The sequence below is a fragment of the Clavelina lepadiformis genome, chromosome 6 (assembly GCF_947623445.1).
Source record: "Clavelina lepadiformis chromosome 6, kaClaLepa1.1, whole genome shotgun sequence".
NCBI lineage: Eukaryota > Metazoa > Chordata > Ascidiacea > Aplousobranchia > Clavelinidae > Clavelina > Clavelina lepadiformis.
Genome location: NC_135245.1, coordinates 8,013,183 through 8,033,620, shown reverse-complemented (window position 1 = coordinate 8,033,620; position 20,438 = coordinate 8,013,183). Strand labels below are relative to the sequence as shown.

At 35.0% G+C, this 20,438-nt stretch overlaps 1 protein-coding gene across 3 annotated transcripts; it reads right to left on the bottom strand.

Moving 5' to 3' along the window:
* Nucleotides 1–4,053: 4,053 nt before the first annotated feature.
* On the bottom strand, nucleotides 4,054–18,904 carry LOC143462311 (uncharacterized). Of its 3 annotated transcripts, none has more exons than XM_076960423.1 (8): nucleotides 18,736–18,904; nucleotides 15,491–15,634; nucleotides 13,867–13,923; nucleotides 10,727–10,846; nucleotides 8,783–8,914; nucleotides 5,366–5,447; nucleotides 4,926–5,150; nucleotides 4,054–4,803 (listed from the first exon to the last, which is right to left on the bottom strand). In XM_076960423.1, the coding sequence occupies exons 1-7, from the start codon at nucleotides 18,841–18,843 to the stop codon at nucleotides 4,948–4,950; spliced, it is 846 nt and encodes a 281-aa protein (XP_076816538.1). In that variant the 5' UTR covers nucleotides 18,844–18,904; the 3' UTR covers nucleotides 4,054–4,803; nucleotides 4,926–4,947. The 3 variants fall into 3 exon arrangements, with proteins under 3 accessions (XP_076816538.1, XP_076816539.1, XP_076816537.1); XM_076960424.1 differs by having other exon boundaries at nucleotides 4,054–4,720; nucleotides 4,931–5,150; XM_076960422.1 differs by having other exon boundaries at nucleotides 4,931–5,150; nucleotides 18,736–18,903.
* Nucleotides 18,905–20,438: the final 1,534 nt, after the last annotated feature.

Genomic DNA, 20,438 nt, shown 5'->3' with positions numbered 1-20,438 from the left:
CCTCACAACAGTGCGAGTACGCGAATGTTGCCTACAAGTTACTCCAGGTCAAACCATCCCATGAACCAATAACATCGGTCCCTAAGATTTTGTTAGCGATGTGTGCATAAAAAAGATAGGCTACATCGAAAGCTTGAAGTTGGCAGTAAAATAAATTAAATATAAACATTTAAAAATATGAAAAAAATCTTCTTAAAGCAAACTACTTCCAAAATGATACAAAGTTAGGCCTAATGGTCGGATCGCGCAAAACCAACGTAAAAGATATTTCAACAGATTTCATTTCACTGATTAGTCATTAATCCTAATTTACTCACTCATAATTTCCACTTCTATGTCCATACAAAAATAGCGCACATTCTTGTGTCTATAATAGCACCCGACTACTATTCTACGTAATATAAAGCAAACGAGATAAGCGACCGTCTTGTCATAATATCAACTTGCTCCATTATTTCGTTATTGTTTTTCCTTTGCCACTTCAACATGCTGTCACGTTGTTTTTAACGGCGGTCTTATTCATGGAAGCTACATTGAAAAAATGGATTTGCTTTGTGATAACTGTGCAACGTATACATTACGGATGAACTTGCCTCGGTCATTTCCCGACCAGAAGGTAAGCATGAAAACAACAAACTTACACAACCAACCAGCATTGCTTTAAGAATAACTAAAAATCAGAGAGACGAATTTCATCGGCACCGTGTTCGTCATTCGCACTAGAGTTTTTCTATTCTCACTAGTGCATGCAGTCTCACAGGTTGAAAAGCACTGGAGCAGGACAAAACAATTTGCAAATAGTAAAACATGGGCAATCGAGGCAAGTAACCTACTGCATACCTACAAACCTATGCAGTAATTAATAACGCGTCCTAATAGAATAACTTATGTGAAATGAATCCTATTGGAATGTCCAACGTTGATTTCGTATATGACGACATTACAGCCTAAATCAACTTCCTTTTCCTAAGCTTTATCCAACTGGTCTTAATCGTTATTTTGCAACTTCGGTATGTAGAGACCTGTTGTACCTTAAACTTTATTCTGTATTTTACTCAAGTAAAACAGCTTCGTGGAATAAACATATTTATCAAAAAATTAAACATAATCGACACAATATATTTACACCAGGGCCCAATAAATTTTTGACTTTTGTAGCTACGACTAGGTCGGATTTAGCAGAGGACCCAAGGGGCCCCTATTATTTTTTTGGCCAGCTACATTGTACCACAATTGAGCAGAAATATGCTGATATATAATGGATAAGCATGTACCAAATTAAAGTCTTACTTTAATTTAACCTTTAATTTTCAACATTTAAATTGCATTGTGTGTTTATTCTGTTTTAATGTTTTCAAACCAATGATAGAAACAGCTGTTAATAGTCGTGACACTAGTCAAGTCACTAACAACGCAAGTCCAAGTCAGTAACGTCTATGAAATTACGCCCAAGCCTTACCACATGCCAAGTCACAAACAAATAACCATATACGAGTTATTTTTCGTTTTAGGTCGATAATAAACAGCTTTCTGAACACTCGTATCGTAAATATAAGCATAAAATCTGATTTTGTCCATTTCTGACGCTTTTGTTTTTAAATAGTTTTTACAAAGACTTGAAATAATTAATTTCTTTTGTGACCAAAGTCAACCAAAATTTTCACGCTATCACGAGTCAAGTCGATTCTTTTAAGCACCAAAATACAGGTCACAAGTCAATTCACAACTTTCCAAAAACTTGACTGGAGTCAAGTCTGTGCCTCCAGTCTTTCCACCTCTGTTTAAAACTGCATGGAAAATGGTATTATTTAAACTAAAACTGTCAAAGCTTGTCCCCATGTTTGAACAGCGCCCGTTACGTTTCGATTTCCGGTTGCAAAAAAGCCAATAACAGAATTATTTTTTGTTAGTTCTCTCATAACTATCGCAATAATGTAACGATTAACCGATAATTTAATGCAACATATATCAAATAAGTACATTACGGACCCTATACGTGACCAAAGATACTTAGCACGTTTTACAGACTGTAAACTTACTTAAATTGGCATGCAGTAGTCACTAGTTGCTGTAGGTCTACCGCTCAAGACAGAATGTTTGGTACTTCGTTGGTTCCAAAAAACGTTTCAGTCACGTTTTTATCCTGTAGGCATTGTTTATCTGCAAATGATGCTGGCAGAGGACAAGCAGTCTTCATGGAATTCAGATCATGCAAAATTAATTGTGGCAGACAGACAAATTCGTCTTCTAACCAGAGATTGTCGTTGGCCTGGACATACTTTTTAAAGCGACTGGTAATATTATGCCATTGCATTTGACGTAAATATGAATAGTAATTTGCTAGAAATTTTTCTTGTTACGCGCGCCCCCGCTGTGCGGAAAACCAGCTGACCGCGAGAAGAGAACACAAGAGAATAGTTAGTCGAGTTAGTGGTGCGTAAATGAGTAAACGAAAACGATACGCTTCAATGCGGAGTGGGAGCAAAATTATGAAAATATGACAATATCTCAAAAAATAAGAAAATCCAACTTTATAAAACGAACATGGACAGATAGCTGAACAATTTTTAGGAAAAGTCATTGCTGTGACTGTGTGCAGGAGAAGCCACACCTAGTGAAAATAGGGTTAATTTTTATGTTTATTTTATTATAAGTGAAATTACTAAAAATGCTTTTAATCGAAAAATCTCGCATGGTCCTCTTTGAAATTTTGCATGTCATTTTAGTCTTATGCTATAATTTCATGAAATACAACATATTTCTCTAGGTCTTGCAATAGCCTGTTAAGCTCAAGACTGCAATTTTTAGCAAAAAGTCAAATGTCATCAATATTCAATTCAATTGGATTACATTAGCCTAACCCTAACCTAACAATATAATTAATTAACGAGACCAGGAAGTTTTTAACACGCCTGCTAAGGTAATTCAACACACTGATAAACAACACCGGCCATGCTGACCATTGGTTGGTCTAACTCTACCAGACTTTTTTTAGCCATTACGTAGAAAGTCCAACTAAACCATGGGAATTGCAAAATTTAAGGGCTTTTGGCTTCTTAAAGAATGTTACATTTTTGGATGAAGTACATAAACAACGAGCTTGTTTAATCTACCTCCAACAGAAAAGATCTCTATGAACATATTACCTAAAAGTGCATTGCATGTTTAATTAAGCAATGAATATTATTTAATTAAATTTCATATACTTTGACAACAAAGCAACTAAAAAACGTTTAACAGCCACCGCCTATGCCCTATAGCAGGGGTCGGCAACCTTTTGCACTTAAAGAGCCATTTTAACCGATATTCCACAAAATAAAAATCACTGGGAGCCGCAAAACTATTTTCACAATAAAACGAAAACGACACTCTGTAACAAAACTGTCATGTGTCGCATTTATAAAAGCAGTTAATTCAGTAACTATAATGACTATACTTTCATTTACTATAATGTGCTCAGTGAGATAAAGACGCGAGTGTTCTTCTGTTTGTTTCTACTGTAGCAATAAAATTAATAAGAGCCGCATCAGAAGGATGAAAGAGCCGCATGCGGCTCCGGAGCCGCAGGTTGCCGACCCCTGCCCTATAGCATCAGGAAAGCCTCGTACAACCTCCATGCATCTAACTCCCGTTGATTTAAGAATTCTTCTCAGCTAACACCTTAACAAAACCTTCATTGCCAACTAAATGAGAAATTGGTAATAACTTGCATTAACAGAAGCACACAGCAAATCTAAGCGTAGCAAATAAACTAAACTAAACTGCTCTGAACGCATGCGTTTATGTACGACACTAATTGGCAAATAACACGGCACACAAAAATGTAAGGTTTAAAGAAGTGCCCAACTTGTACGACTGTGTGGCAAAAAAATTTCACAACAGTGATCTTATGAAATAACATAAGCTTATATCATTGTCGCTATTTGAAAGCAACAAATCGTTCTTCACAACAAAGCTTTACACAGAAAGTTATGATGTTGTGGTTGTCAATGTTTATGCACACACACTCAATCACGTAGCGATACGTTGTTATAATAAATAACACCATAAAAATCATTGCTAAAACTTGGCAGTGTAATGATCCTTTTACGGTCTAACAAAGCATACAAATCCACATTTTTTTCACAAACCGATACCTTAAATTGATAGTAATTTATTTAGTTGTTTACATTTACGTAAATTACAAAAAAATGGAGGGTGACAACTGACAACAGAGTATGCAGAAAACGTTTAAGTGAAATTGTATCTCACCAAAATCTCTAAGTTTTATGCAGTGATATGACTAAAACGTAAAAGGACAATAAAGTGTACTTATTGAAAACTAAAACACCACCAAAGGTAACTGGCTAACTATGCCCATAACCAAATAAAACATTTAGTCTAGTATACATTTTAATATATTTTGAATTTATTTTGCAGCAATATTATAACTTACTGAAAAATAGAAATTTAGCATCAGGCGCCAAAAAATACCAATAAACATTGTTAAAGCTACCATAACCAAACTGCACTGTTTAAACCACTCGGTTTGTATTAACTTAGATGAACACTAAGCAACATGATAAAAAGTGTCTAAAATAATATTGCAATAATTTTCATGCTGTGTTTTGTTATGAGATTTTCCTTTTCACACTAATTTGCAGAGCAAAACAGACCCTTGATGAGCATTGATCGTCATTTATAGATGCAAAAACCTACATGAAGCCTTTAGCCTTAGGCGCTGCAGAAAACAAGATGCAATTCATGAATGATATTCAACAAGCTTATAGGATTCTTAATGTTGGAGTGAGTGGAAGTCGGAAACTAGAAAAAACACAAGTAGCTTTCTAATATTTGCATTAAAGCATGAACAGCAATTGCATCACATCACGCACGATAAAAATTTATAAAACAATGTATAAAACAAACTATGGGAAAATATGTACTTTACTTTGTCTATTCTTGTATTCAAGGCTGAGTTGAAGTAGCAACAGATTGACTTAATCCAACTGTAGGGCCTTGCCATGCTTGAAATTGTGGCATTGACTGATAATATGGTGGAATCTGATTGCTTGGCACCAAAATCAGTGGTTGCATGCTTGGTATGTCACCAGAAGACTGAAAATCTGTATTTCCATTATATCCTTGTGGTGCCATGTATACTTCGCGAGCTGAAACAGTTATACAAACTTTCCCTGAATTACCAAAAATTTGTTAGTAATTTCACGTAAACTGGGTAAAGACAAAATACCTTTAGTTTATTTAAATTTAGTTTATTAACAAAATTTAAAATACCTTTAGTTTATTTAAATCTGCTAATATTTGGTGCTGATTAATGAACGTTGAACATATTTTAAGGGCAAATTAAAAGTTTAAGAAAATGTACCAGGAAATACAAAAGGTCGCATATCTGCAGGAAATGTTGGTCCTATGTTGATCATTGGCTGATAAAAATTGGAATCCAAATACTGAAATAATATCAAAACAAACTATAACATGTATAAAGCCACAAAAAATGCAATTCTTAAACTCTATAGACCTGGGGTGCCCAAAACATAGAACGCAGGCCAATAAAAATTTGTTGGGTAGGATATTACCAGGACGACGCTGTCAAATATCTCACCCTATTATTTTAGTTTTGCAAAAAGTAATTGTGATGAATCAGTTAACCGGTTGGTACCATTAACCAGAGGTGGGCAATACCGCTGGACTGTTGAACCAAGTTACCGTGCAATGGTAGTTTTCAGTACCAATACTGGTACCGTCGGTGCACTTGGAAAAAGTACTGAATTACATTATTTATGAAATTTTAGTCGGCCCTGGTACTTATGAATTGACTGTTTCAAGATCTTGAGAAGTACGTTTTTCAAAGCTACATTTTAATTAGATCTTAATGCCAGGCTTTAGGGCTTACTGTCGTTTTATAATCTACAAATGTCTAATAAAATCACAAGGAATGAGGTCACTTAAGTTTCGACCTGAAGTAACCTGAACTGGGCCAAATAATATGGCAACACATTAGCATTTCTACAAGACCCTCAGAAACATGACGGTGAAATGATTTGGGAAAAAGAAAATCGAGATGGAAGTAATATTATGAAAATCTTTAGAGGAAAGTGGATGGAAATCCTACACCAAAGGATATGGAAGAATTAGAAACCTTTGATGCGTAAAATCGAACATGCTATAACTTAAATAAAGAGTAGGAAAAGTCCGGGAATAGATGGCATACCTATGGAGTTGTTGAGAATGGTCAATGAAATGATCATCGAAAAACATTGTAAAATCAACCAACCTGCCGACATATCTAAGATGTTTACATTTTTTACATCTTTTACAAGAAGGCTTTTGATACCATAGCGCAGGGGTGTTCAAATGATTTCTGCCATGATCCACCACAGCCAAACCTGACAACATGATGATCCACTAAATACGAATAGTAAACATATTGGACATGCTTTAATTTTTATGGTGCTTTATTTCTGTAAATGCACCCTACATTGTAGGTCCTACAACATATTAATAACTTTGTAAAAGTCAAAAGTGAAGTGTGCTACAGCACACACAAAAAGTTGAAAAGATCCGGATCCGGATAGAGATCCACCATTTGAACGCCCCTGCCATAGCGAATAACCATATGTAGAACACCTTGGTTTCCAAGCCCATAAAGTTAATACAGTGTCAGCACAATGACCAAAAGACTGTGGTAAGGGCAGGTTTTGGACTGACTGAACGGTTTGAAATCGGACAAGGGGTAAGACAGGGCTGCATACTTTTTGTGCACCTCTTCAATTTGTATGCAGAAAAGCTTTTAAAAACTTTAAAGGAATTGTGCGAATCACTGGAAAAGACATTACCAACTTAAGACATGTAGGTGATGAGGTTTTAATAGCCGGCTCCATATATGAACTCTCAATCCTGCCTGGATAGAGTTAAAGCATTTAGCAAAGAAGCAGGTGTAAAAATACACTCACAGAAAAAAACTAACAGCAATCAAAGACATCCAAAGCAACACCAGTAAGCTGACAGTCGATAACACAGGTAATTAAAAAAGTAGAAAGTTTTTGCGAAGTTGGAAATTTTATCACCGTAGACGAGTATGATGATAATATGAAAATCCACAGAAGAATTGGCATTGCCAAATCAATAGCAGTGTCAGTGAAGAAAATCTAGAAACCATGTTACATAGGCAAGTGCACCAAAGTACATCTGATGCTCTCACTAGTTTTTCCTGTCACAACTTGGCAGTGAAGTATGGATTTGCAAGAAGGCATACATCAGATGTATAAATAGTTTTGACATGTGGTGTTACGGAAAACTTTTATACATAAATTAGAGAGAAAAGAAAACCAATAAACAAGGCAGAAATTTGACTGAAGAAGACTGGAATCTCATGACCAACATCCACCAAAGAAAACTAAAACATTTTGGACACATTGCCAATAGGAATGGATTAGTACATGATCTATTAACAAGCACAGTTGTAGGAAAAAAGGCTGAGGAAAGCCAAAACTCAGACGTACCTCGACAACATGATACTCACCCGATAAAGCTTCACACAATTAATACTTAAGGGCAAGAAATACAATTTGTGACTTCGACTATAAAGTCATAGCTGATCAACCATGATCAGTTTGTAGAAGACGAAGTTGCTTCCGAGATTTTTGGAGTGCGATTACAAGGGCTCTTCTCCAGATTTTGTGGCTTTACAACAGAACAACAAAAAGCTACACAGCCAAGTCATCAAGGAAAACCATCATGGAGTATGAGTTCCGGGTAGATGTTGTCTGTGTCCGTGAACTTACCGGACTATTTTTTATTGGGGAGGGAAAACAAGCTAATTTGAGGAGAAAGCTAACAAGCAGCTATCTCGAGTTTTAGAAAATAAATTGAATGAATCCTGTTGATGCCATAAGTTCATATAAATCAGTATATTCATACAACCTGCAACAAAACATTTTGCCAAGCTCAAAATATGCAACAAATCTGTGACGCATAACGTCAACAAGCGACATAATAACTGAAAGTTCCAACTTCTCGGGAAGGCTGACTGTTCTTCCAAGTAGCAAACAGAATTAACGCCAACTAAAAATGTTACTTCAATGTTCGGCAAATCAAATACTATAAAACAATCTTCTCTGTAACATGTGCACTTGAAAGAAACTGATGAAATCGAACGCAGTTAAGAACACAGAAGGTCAGAAGTAAATATTAAAGGTAAAGGTTGAATTATACCTTAAAAAACAACTAGATTTAGGTGTGGGATATTTTTATGGCACTCACTGTCACAAATCCAAAACTTTGTAATTAAAGTTCTTCATTATTTCGTTTTAAAAGGATTTTAAAAGCCAATTTTAGGATAGAGAGAGTTTCAGATCTATTATTAAAAATTTTTCATCGTCGCTACATTAACTATTAATTATTTTTTTCTTTTATGTTACATATAGGAAAGCCTGTTTCTGTTTCTTAAAGCGTTGTTAAGTATAAATCATCTAATACTTTGTGGATCAGGTATATAATGATTAACTATATTTCGCATCTGATGCATAAACTTCTTTTAGTTAATAGCTGTGACCTGGTTTTTGTAAAAGTCTCTCATGAACACAAAAAATATGGACACCTCTGTTATAGGCCATAACAGATTTAAGAATCAGAGCATAAAGTTAAGTGTAAAAATATATCTTTATCAAAACTGAATCACTGTGTGAATGTTAAACACAGAACTTAAATGCGCCATTGAAAGAGATAAATTTGGAGCAACTTGGAAAACTTAATGGAACAATGTAAAAATAGGTTTACTCACGGCTGGATTTGTGGGACAACATGTATACTGCCATGAATGACAGGCAGCAACAAAGAACAAGATAGCAGATAATAATGCAGCTACAGCCAAAACACTGTTAGTGATGGTCATGTGTGTAGGAAGATGACGACCCTATAAACACCAATACAAGTCAAATACATAGTAGTGGCATACAAATGTTAGCCTAATGAGTGCAATCATAAAAATACAAACTTCCATTTTTCGTCCATATAAATGCATTACTTTTTGCTTTAGCACCTACTTCTGAAAACATCTGGGAGGTTAGCAAACAGCTCAAGCTGATGACCAAACTTTAAATAAATTCTTTCCAAGTCAATTGCAAAAATTTGATGACTTCAAACCGTAAATCTGTTCACCACACCATGCTTAATTTAAAAATAACAATTTTACTTGGATCTAAACTGTTGACTGCATTTGGTCATATAGACCACAGTCAAGCTTGTTGCTAGGCCTATCTTATTATATGCTTAAAGCACAATTTGGATATTGATTTCTGATTTACATACATTTAACGTCTTAACCTCAAACATTTAATTGTAAATGAATACTAAAGGCACTACTTAAGTAAGAATGTACAGTGTCATTACCAGAATATCTCTTCTGAAAAGAACATTTTAAAATTCCAGTATTGCTTAAGGGGAGCAACCTTTCTATTGGAGACTTCCAAAGTCTTTACCTTAGGCTAAGTCAGTCAGTGTTGCTATGCTTAGGAGAAAATCTGTATAGTACAGAATTGTTTTTTTTGTTGTGATTAGAGGATACCGACAGAGAAAGGCAATCTAGAGTAAAGATTTGTAAATGGATTTTCTGGATAGCTTCTATCTTACTATTCCAATAAAGTCTTAACTTTGCATGAAAATTAGTTGTAAGCAGCATATTGAACGTTGGAGTGATATGGTACTTCTTTAATCAACTCAACTCAATTGCGGCATCAAAATGTAACCTATTGTGACATCAAAATTATTGGCTGATAAAACTTGAAATCAGTGTTGGGCGACTGGTTGCGAGCCATAATTTTAAACAACTAATACTTGGTTATTATATTTAAATCGTTCAGACTGACTAACTTACCAACAACAAAATTAGAAATAAATTCTTTGTATACCAAACAACTAAAACATGGAAGAACTTCCTTAAGAGGAAATAATAATAAGAACTTAAGATGAAATAATCACATTCTACTTTAAGCCGAAAAATCATTTCTTTCCAAAAATTTGGTTTCGGACTGAATACAAAAAACACGATTCAGTACATTCCTACACAATACCTACAGACAATAAGGAATTTAATTCTTTTAATCAGCCACAATTTTACAGCACAAAATCATGAAAAATCGATCATATTATATTCAACCGAACTTGTGGTGCAACAGCTGCATCAGAATTTAAGCTTGCTACCCAGAAAAGGGGTGAACAGCTCATGGCTTGGCTACATTTGGCATGAAGAACACAAAAATCTTTTCACCTTGTTTTTTTTCCCTCAATTTTATACAATTAGGCTTATAAAGCAGTCTAAATTTACTACAGAAATATATGAAGTAAATCGAATCCACTCTAAATTAGGCTTAATAAGCAGGTTGGCTTACAAATCATGGCCTTATAAAGTGACAACCACTGTATTTTAATCTTCATCAATAAGGTGTTTCCTTACAACAATACTTTGCTATGCTGTGCTGTCTGCTGTCTATAGGTTTTTAACTACACTATCAATATGTATTCATTTCAAAACATGGACAAAACAAGTCATCAGCAGTAACAACACCATACTCGATTGAATTGATGAAAGTCTAATCGATTGTTTAATAATTATAATTCATTTAAGGTAACTTATATTAGTCAAAAAATACTATGGTGTGCTAACCCCAGAAGTAGGCACCTGTGAACTACTATAGCTTCTGCATTATGGTACAATACTATTAAATACCCATTCATCCCGAGAAAAGTGTATAACCATTCGGTCAGTTATTGCACCACGTACAGCAAGAGAAACTTCGCCTAAAGCAAGTATTGCACATGATGAATTGACAGCTGTGAAGGCAATAATCTAAATAAACAAAAATATTTAATCAAGTGCCGTGCACAGCATACATAGATTAAAAAACAATGTATTAATACTGCTAAAAGTTCTATATATATCAGTGGCTCTTCAGCTTTTCGGAGGGTATTAAACCCCAAAAGTTGCATTCAACAAATCCATCATTAATATTTAAAATCATGTATCATACACTGTAGCGTATTTAGGATTTCGTTGAGAGGTGGAACTGAAATATTTAGGACTTTTACACATCAAAAACTGCTTAAAGACAATTTAAAATGAAATGTTTTTCATAACATAAACTTTTCTTCGACAGATTGGAATTTATGTGATGGAGTGGAATACAATTACTCTGTTGGCTCTTGGCATACTGATTCACAAAAAGTGAAATAACATATATACAGTGAGACCTCGTTAATCCGGACCACTTCGTTTCGTCAAAAAATGTCGGTTTAGCGGGGTTTCCGGATTATCGGAAAGTAAAAAATCAATCAATTTTGCAAATGCAGCACCGTGTACAAAACGCAGTATGCACCTTACTCCAATTCTAAGTACCGACTTTCTGGCTGGACAGCAACTAAAATAAAATTACATTTTTTGTATGATCCGACCCAGTGTCGAACCCCAGAACCACCGTATTAAAGACAAATGCTTTCCAAGTGACGAACATTCGGCCGCAAATCGGTTTGACAATCGCTCTTGCATGGCGAAGCATTCCGGCGGGACCAGCAGTCTTGAACTTTCTTTGACCTGTTTCCAATCTTTGTGCAATGCGATATCAAAAGCTGATAGCACGATTGAGTTGCAGCAGTATGTCTTCAATAGATTGCCGCACTCAACCGATGTACTGTACGTATGTTTTTGCGACCGCGGAAGTGTTGTTTGTTACTGTTGATGAACAATTTATTTTTTCGTTTCTAAAATACTGTACAGTATTTCATAGTATGACTAAAAAGCTGTGCGGCTAAAATTTTTTACAAAGCGCAATGCTGTACAGTACTGTACTTTTGAATCAATAAAGACCGCAACATTATTATGCGTAGATAATCGGCTATTGTTTCGTCAACTAACTACCCAGTGTACATAGTGTATTAGGACAATCGTGAATCATTTTCGCTTAAATGTTAATAATCCGGTTTATCGAATTTTATTGCTATTGATTTAGCACATTTGTTCCAAAACTTTTGTGTCGGAGTCGGACAGCGGGGTTTCCGGATTAAAGGGGTAAAATACATAGGAAGAAATCCGTTCCCGGCAGTTTTGTGTCGGATAGCGGGGATTCCGGTTGTTCGGGGTCCGGATTAACGAGGTCCCACTGTATATGTTGTTAAGGTGCTATTATGACGTCTTGACCTGTCTGTGTTGAAATATGTTTTAATCTTTTTTCAAAGTAAGTTTAAACTACGCACTTAAGCTTACCTTAGCATGTTTCCTGTAATTAACCATAAAATATTTAAAATCATGTTTCATGGATTAACATACGGTAACCAAAACCTGCATAAAACACAAACCTGTTCACATTATTAAAACAAGCAAAGCTGGTGTTGGTAATTTGATGTAATATAATACTAATTTGATGCAAAGTGTTGGTAATTTGTGGCGTAAAATTTTGAAATGCTATAGACCAGCGTGGTCCAACTGCAGGCCAAAGTTGGCCCGCGAATTGATAGTTAGCTTTGATAGTCGTTATTGTCGAGGAAGAACCTCGACCGCAGATGTCACATCGATCAGCATTTAACAGCTAAATTTTGAACTATTCTAATTTCAGTTCTAATATCAATGTCACATTGTTTTTCAGTTCTAATTTAAAAACATTGGCCCGCAAGATAAAAAAATTTCTGATTTTGGCCCGCGATGAAAAGAAGTTGGACCACGCTGCTATAGACAACGATTTTTAAAACCATAAGCTTGTATTGCATAGAGGTTGAGTAGTAACCATACTCAACTAAGTCAAGCCACAATGAACTTTGTAGCACATTTCCCTTCTTGACACGATGGTTAGAAAATATGGATAACCTAAGTTTGCTTTCATAACTCAATTAAGAAATATACAACTCACAACTTTATCAATAACTGCAATGCAAGATTGGTTTTGTTTGTTAAAAATAGAAATATTTTCTCAATGTTTGATATCCAGAGTTACAAGTTAACTGATATGTTTCACGATCAATCAATTATGATACATTCTTAGCTATGTACGGTCGTTGTTTTATAACAGAGGTGACAAACATGTGGCCCGTGAATCAGCTTGACAATCGCTCTTGCATGGCGAAGCATTCCGGCGAGACCAGCAGTCATGCACTTTCTTTGATCTGCTTCTAATCTTTGCACAATGCGATATCAAATGCTGCTAGCACGATTGAGTCACAGCAGTATGTCTTCAATAGATTGCCGCACTCAACCGATGTAATTTTTGAGGTGGCGGGAGCAGCTAAAAACCTTTCGAATGAAGCGGTTGCGCTTGAATGCTAATTATTATGAAAAATTTTACAGGTTTTAGTATGTATGGCTAAAAAGTTGTGAGGTCCGTTTACTCAGCTATAACTGACAAAGTGGCCCGCGATAGCGAACAGGTCCGTCAACCCTGTTTTATAACAATGCTGTTTGTAGCATTCATAGTACTTGATATTTCAAACAGCTATAGTATAGCTAATAAGGAGCCACAAACAAGACTATGATGAACAAAACACAATGTGTGTTCTAATCTCTGTCGAACGACAGAAACTGACGCAGATGCTTACCAACCAAATCAATTTTAAGATACACTAAAATATATATCATGCATAAGCAATCAATATTATAACATTACACAAAAACACTTCTTCACAAAAACTTGGCACATAAAAACCTAATTTACTGTTGCTCATTAATTCCAAAATATTGCTCATATTAGTATGACCAAACTATTATTTTTTACTTTCTATACTGACATGATATAAAACAATGCAAAACAGTTCAGGTCAATGTTCATAATAACAAGTAGTACTGTTTGAAACATTGCCCTCAATACACATACTGTATATACTTACATAAAACGGACTCTTTCGCTTGGTTACAATTATTCCAAATTTTCCAGCAACTACAATCTAAAAATGTAAAATGTACATATACTAATAAGCAGATGTATTTAAGATATCATTTTACATTAAGTGGCAGCCTGGCGCTACAAAAATACAGTGGGATGTAGGTAATTTACAGCAACAGGGGAACATGTACAATTAAAGCTATTGGTAGTATTTGCACAAGGATTCTTTAGCTGTAATCAAAAATTATTTGTTATATACATCGTCAATTTTCATTTTTTCTTATTCCTTAAAGATGAAAGAAGACTATGAAAACGTCAAGCAGCTGCTCATTAAAATCAGTTACATTCAGTTTAAGTAGTATGTTTGTGGTGACTTTATAATGTTGGGAATTTTGCTTGGTCTGCAGTGTGGTTACACAAAATACTCTTGCTTTTTGTGCTTGTGGAATAGTAGAGCTGACGATGAGCACTATTAGAAAATTCATTGGCCGGCACGGGAAAAACTAATCCAGGAATGTACAACGTCATCAAGGAACCTATAGTAAGCCGGGAAATAATTTTACTGCCTCCATTTCATATCAAACTAGGCCTGGTAAAACAGTTTGTCAAAGCTTTGGATTTTCAAAGATCAGTTTTTTAAGAAATCCGTTCAATGTTTCCCAGACTATCACTTGACAAAATAAAAGGATGAATATTTGTTGGTCCCCATATAAATACAATGTTAAAGTGTAAAAGCTTGGAAGAGAAACAGAAAAAGAAGCATGGCAAGCATTTCGAGGTGTGGTTGATGGATTTTTGTAAATAAAAGGGACAGAAATTACAAAGAGTTGGTGGAAAAACTTATCAAAAGCTCCCAAAACATGGGTTGTCGCATGTCTGTCAAACTTCATTTTTTATGTTTCCATCTGGAGAAAATCTTGGTGACTTCAGTGAGGAACATGGTGAGAGATTTCATCAGGATATTGAGCCAATGGAATAACAATATAAAGGCCGCTGGGATAGTGCAATGATGGGAAACTACATTTGGTCTTTAGTAAGGCAAGAGAAGAGTGGTCATAAAAGAAAAGTTCACTCAAAAGTATATTTTTGAACGACTCTTACTATTTGACAAAACTATGTTACATTTATCTTCAAGCATTTCTTACTAACCTTTTTAAACTGTCTTTTGCGTTTAATAAACCAAACGGAACCTTGATGTGGAGTTAAAATCTACTGCAAGAGTAGAACACATTTTGTTATACTTACAGCTATATCAAAGTTTGAATATCTCAAAAAGTAACGATGATACGAAAAAACTAACTGGATTTTTGAACTCAGCACCCAAAAATACATAAAGGGGCATTAAAAAAAGTAGCCAGACAAAAATTGTGGTACGTATTGTAATCTTTCATATTATTGTAGTAGAAAAGTAAAAATAAGATTTTGCTTGTACTGTAGTTGAAAGGCAACTAATAAAATCTGCATAGAGCATAATAAAATATCTTTGATATTTTAGCTTAAGAATCAGATATATATATTGTAAATTCAACAGAAGATTTTTACAAACCTCTAAAACTCAACTATGTTTATCACTAATAAATGTTAAATACTGTACATTATTATATTCCGATAAGCTTCATGTAACTTACAACAAGACCACACCAGATGCCAGGTCCAATAACAGTACAGGGAAAGCAATTCATTATAGATGAGTCGCATTGTGTGATGGCCGCAAACACTTCCAAGGTAATTCCCAGAGCTATGGATAGAAATCCCAAAACTAATTGAGCAACCTATAAAAGAGATGTATAGTCAAGTTGAGAATAATAGATGCAATGTGACCTACTAACACCCTATTATACTTGCATGACACTTTATGTAACTCTTCAAATAGGGTATAAATAAACAACAACTTTGGAATTAAGATTAAGGTTGTCAGTATAGTACAGGGGTGGCCAGACCTGCTTCATGCTCGAGCCGCATATAAAAAATTCCAGTTTTAAAAGAGCCACAACATAAACACACTAAAAACACAAGTTTATTCACTCACATCGAAGTGTAGCTATTGATAAACATTAGTGCTGCGTGGTGATACTATGAGTCTCCACCTGGGCTTCACTAACTCTTTTTTGGAATTATTAGTATAACCGTAACCAAGACTTAAAACTAGGTCAGCCCTGACATACAGCTTCAATCTGACAGTTTACTTAACTACAGTGTACAAGTTAGCACACTTCTGTACAATAATGTACTTTTTGGAGTGTAATTTGATTATTACTAACAATGAGTCCATTGTTACTACGTGTGATAGAATGCATTGTTTCATAATCTAATCAAACAACTCGTCTAGACCGGGAAAATACATGTCTAATTCAACAATGCTAATTCATTAAAGAGCTGCAATGAAATGCTCAAAGAGCCGCATGCGGCTTGAGAGCCACAGTTTGGCCACCCCTGGTATAGTATATTTGATTGTAAGCCATGACTTACAAAGATTTTTTATCATCACTTGCGGCTTACAACTAAAGGCAGCTTGCTTTTCTATAATTTAATTCCATATACAGTATATTGTTTCATTCTGCTAAAATAAGAGCTAATTATGACAATTAACACATCATATCTAATGATACCAATGACTTATCTCTAACGATCCCAAGTTTAAACCTTTAATCAACTATTTATTAACAAGCAGCAGCTGAAAAACAGACCTGATGGTACACTACAAACTCATCATGGGATACCACTATAGCAGTGGTTCTTGGACCCCTTCCAGTGACTCTCAAAATCCATGGCCCCTTGCTCATCAATGAAAAAGGTAGATTGTTGATTGCAAAACACTTTTCACTTTACTACTGCTTGTGCAGCAGCCTTTGCGCCACTAAGTTTGCAGAAGCACAAAAACCTGAGAAACTTTGTCCCGTTTTGCCTCTTCTTTCCCTACTATTACACTATAGCTCACTATTGAGGCATCTGCTCATGGCCCCAAAGAACGCCTCATGACCCCAGTTTAGAAACTCTGCACTATACCATACTAAAACCATTAGAAATACAAACTTAGGAATCTTGCAACTCTGTATTATTTACTACCAGTTTTTAGTCTTCATGTGTTGCACACGCTAGAAAAAATCATTCCAACAATACCTTGAGCTAAGTCAAACCTTTTGAGTAAAATAAAGGGATATTAAACTTGGGCTGTAAGACCACATAAAAAAAAGAAAAGCATTGGTCAAAAGTGCATACAACAAGCATAGTAACTGGGACACAAGTGACAAGAAAGTATGGTAGATCTTAAGTAATTTAAAAACTTTCCTCAGTTTGAAAAAAAATATTAACTATCATACCGACAGCTCAGTCATTCAAAAAAGTTACTCAAATAGAACTATAGACAAGTCATTGGCATCCATAATTGCTCAGTCCCATTTTGATGGTCATTTTCTGAAAATGTGTGCACATGGTTCATCAATATACAGACCAAATGTTTTTATGTTTGTGAAAGTGAGCCAGAGCACAACAAAACGCCATTCCAGTAGAAAGTACTGTAAAAACGTAACTTATAACGTAATATTGTTCAACAAACAAATCTTGTGTGTTTAGAGCCCCTTCAAAAAAGTGGTGGCACAGGATAAAAGCAAAACTCACTTCAAACTTCCACACTATAAAAAAGTTTTGGCTAGGAATAAGTCTAAATGAATTGCTTAAGCAAGCCAACATAGCTTATATTAAGCCAATGGCTAAGTTAGGACCATACCGCTATCATAGATTTTGACTTCTAAGCTGTTTTGTTGGCTCACGGAATGCCACTATGCAAAACATTATTTTGGAGCCATGGTACAGGCTTGTATTTAGCCAGACTTCAAAGGAGGGCTAATCAAGTATTTCAAACTGTTATGGAACCTATTTTATAATTGTTGGCTCTGGTTTATTTCTGTGATTGATTTCATTTGTCTTTATTATTGTCGTGGGTTTGGTTACCATGCTAGCTTACCATCTTGTAGCACAATTGTGTTATTGGTCTCTTGCATGTTTTAAGCCTTTAAGTTTTGCTACTTTTTCCTGTTTGTGAGCATTGTGCTATAACTATAATGGTTAGCATCCTAACTTTCGCTCTGCACAGTAAATGACGAAAAATAAACAATGCAATATAATACAATAATGGTACTTGGAAACATCATTATGCTGATAACAATGCAGATATATTGTAGTGATTGGAGTCGCCTGCTAGTCGCTAGGCTCTGTAACCAGATAGATCTGGCTATTTCCTACTTCAATAGATGTAGAAAGCTTCGATTGTTTATAGGTCGTTGAATGTTGTAGACTATAAATTTATGGTAGCTTATCAAACAGTAGCGGTTTCCACAATAAAATCTAAATTACAGTACCGTATTTGTTTGGCCATTTCAAATTCAACAAACATTTAGAGATCAGATATTGAGCGAAAGATTGCATTTATATGTGAAATCATTGTTGGTTGTTTTTGTCTGCACTTTGCAGTCTATAGTTCCAGCAAGAAAGTTGAACCACTTTTAGCCCTGGTTTCAGGTTGATTAGTAATAAACATATAAGGCGAATATGGCTGTTTGAATGCATTTTATTTAAACCAAAAAAAAATGCTGTCTGGCACCTAAAATTTGTGTTTCTTGAAACTTGTTAATGGAATGTGCCATATTCTCCATTCTAGATTGTCAAAATTACATTATTATTACATATTTCAAATTATTACATTTTAAGTATATCTAGTATATCATACATATGTATTTGCAGCAGGCCTTCAAGCAGTCTGTTTTAGTAACTTCAGACAATTTATAAAGTTCAAACGTTTATTGTAACTAAACAAACAACTTTACAAACTAATAACACCAAAGAATCATGTTCTAAAAAATCAATTAAATCTTACTGAAATCTTTTTGATCAGATTAAAATTAAGATTAATTTGCGATGGTGACGTCTCTAATTTGATTTCATCCTGAACCTGGTCATCAACAAGTTCTTTTGAAACATCCATATGGCTTTTAAATAATAATTTAAGCAAATGTTAAATAAATGATTTCCTAATAAATACAAAAATATTTACTTTTGTAAGTACATACAGTGGAGTTAATACAGTATATATGACAGTCATGGTCAACTAGCCTATTTCTGTCTGGGTTTGTGTAATTTTCCATGTTTTTTGGGCAAACAGCTGCTCAGAAAGTTTTTAAACGTTTTTGTAAACGAATCATTGTGTAAAGCAAGACATATTTTCACAAAGATATCCCACTGGTTACCACTATTTCACCAAAAATATCATGATAGGCTCAAAATTATTTTTCACAGTTTACAGTTAACTTTTGAACTAAAATCTTATAACATACTGTAGTAACCTAAACCTAACCCAAAGCTACCGTTTAACCCTGTGCTTCTCAGTGGAGGCCACTTGGCTAACTAGAAGATAAATGTAAATCTTTGGGGAAGGAAATTTGGCCAAGAAAAAAAATAGGTAGGATTTCAGGTTTATTCCATATCGTATTACTAATAAACGTTATTTTCTAGTTAATGCGCTTACTCAAGTTGTGATTAAATTTTTAAATAGGCTAATATGTTCAATATTATGTTCCTAGGGACAAGTTGGAAAAGCAGGCCAAGTCACTTCATAAAACGCATTGAGATAAAGCATTAGTCTACATACAAAACAATGATAATATTGTACCGATCTCACACTTCCAAAGCGGGGAAATCCCCAATTTATAATTTGCCCCCACCTTTTCTATTTTCTCTCAAAAATCGACGCCTATCATCCTACGTCATAAACTTTTCCCCAATGAAAAATTAAAAACGCCTTTTTCGAGCCTTTAATAAACTACTTTAACAAAGATAAACCTATAATTTCATGACGTAGAAATGATGTCAATTTTCAACCTGTCAAAACATCTACAGTTCTACACCCTAACCTAAACTTAACACCCTCAAAGTGGGACTGAAGTGGAACAACTTCTTGGGGCTGAGAAAATCGTCAGAAAAAAGAAGGGGGATCTCAATTTCGTGGGTTTCAGCAAACGCCTAGAATAAAAATACAACTCAAACAACAATGTTCGCTCAGTGTGGTAGCCTATATCCCAATCATTACTCAACAAAAGACAATAAAACCAAACAGAAATAAGGGAGAAGAAAACCCCCGCACCTGTGTCGTAGTCTGATAAAATTTGCGCACCTGCATAGTGAGATATTACGTCGTGAGCTTAGAATATGTTTTTGCTCGGTAGGTGGCGCTGTGTTAGATATTTGCCAAAATAAAAATGATCTACAGAGACGAGAATTCTTCCACCGGCGTGAAGCTAGTATCCGCTTCCCCGGTTACTTATTGAGTTACTTATTTTCAGTTCCAATGGGTAATCGATAAAATCACTTGCTGCCTATTGTAGAATTCATAATTTCATAATTCATAATTCATAAAAAGGAGAGATGAAGTAGAGAGACCACCAGGATGTAAAGAAAGATACATCAAGAATGGCTAAGTTTCTAACCTATGCAGATAGAATTAAAAGACAATGGAACAATCAACTCTCTGCAGATTACTGCAATCATCGGGAAGAGACGATTTAAATGTCAAAGGAAAGTTCT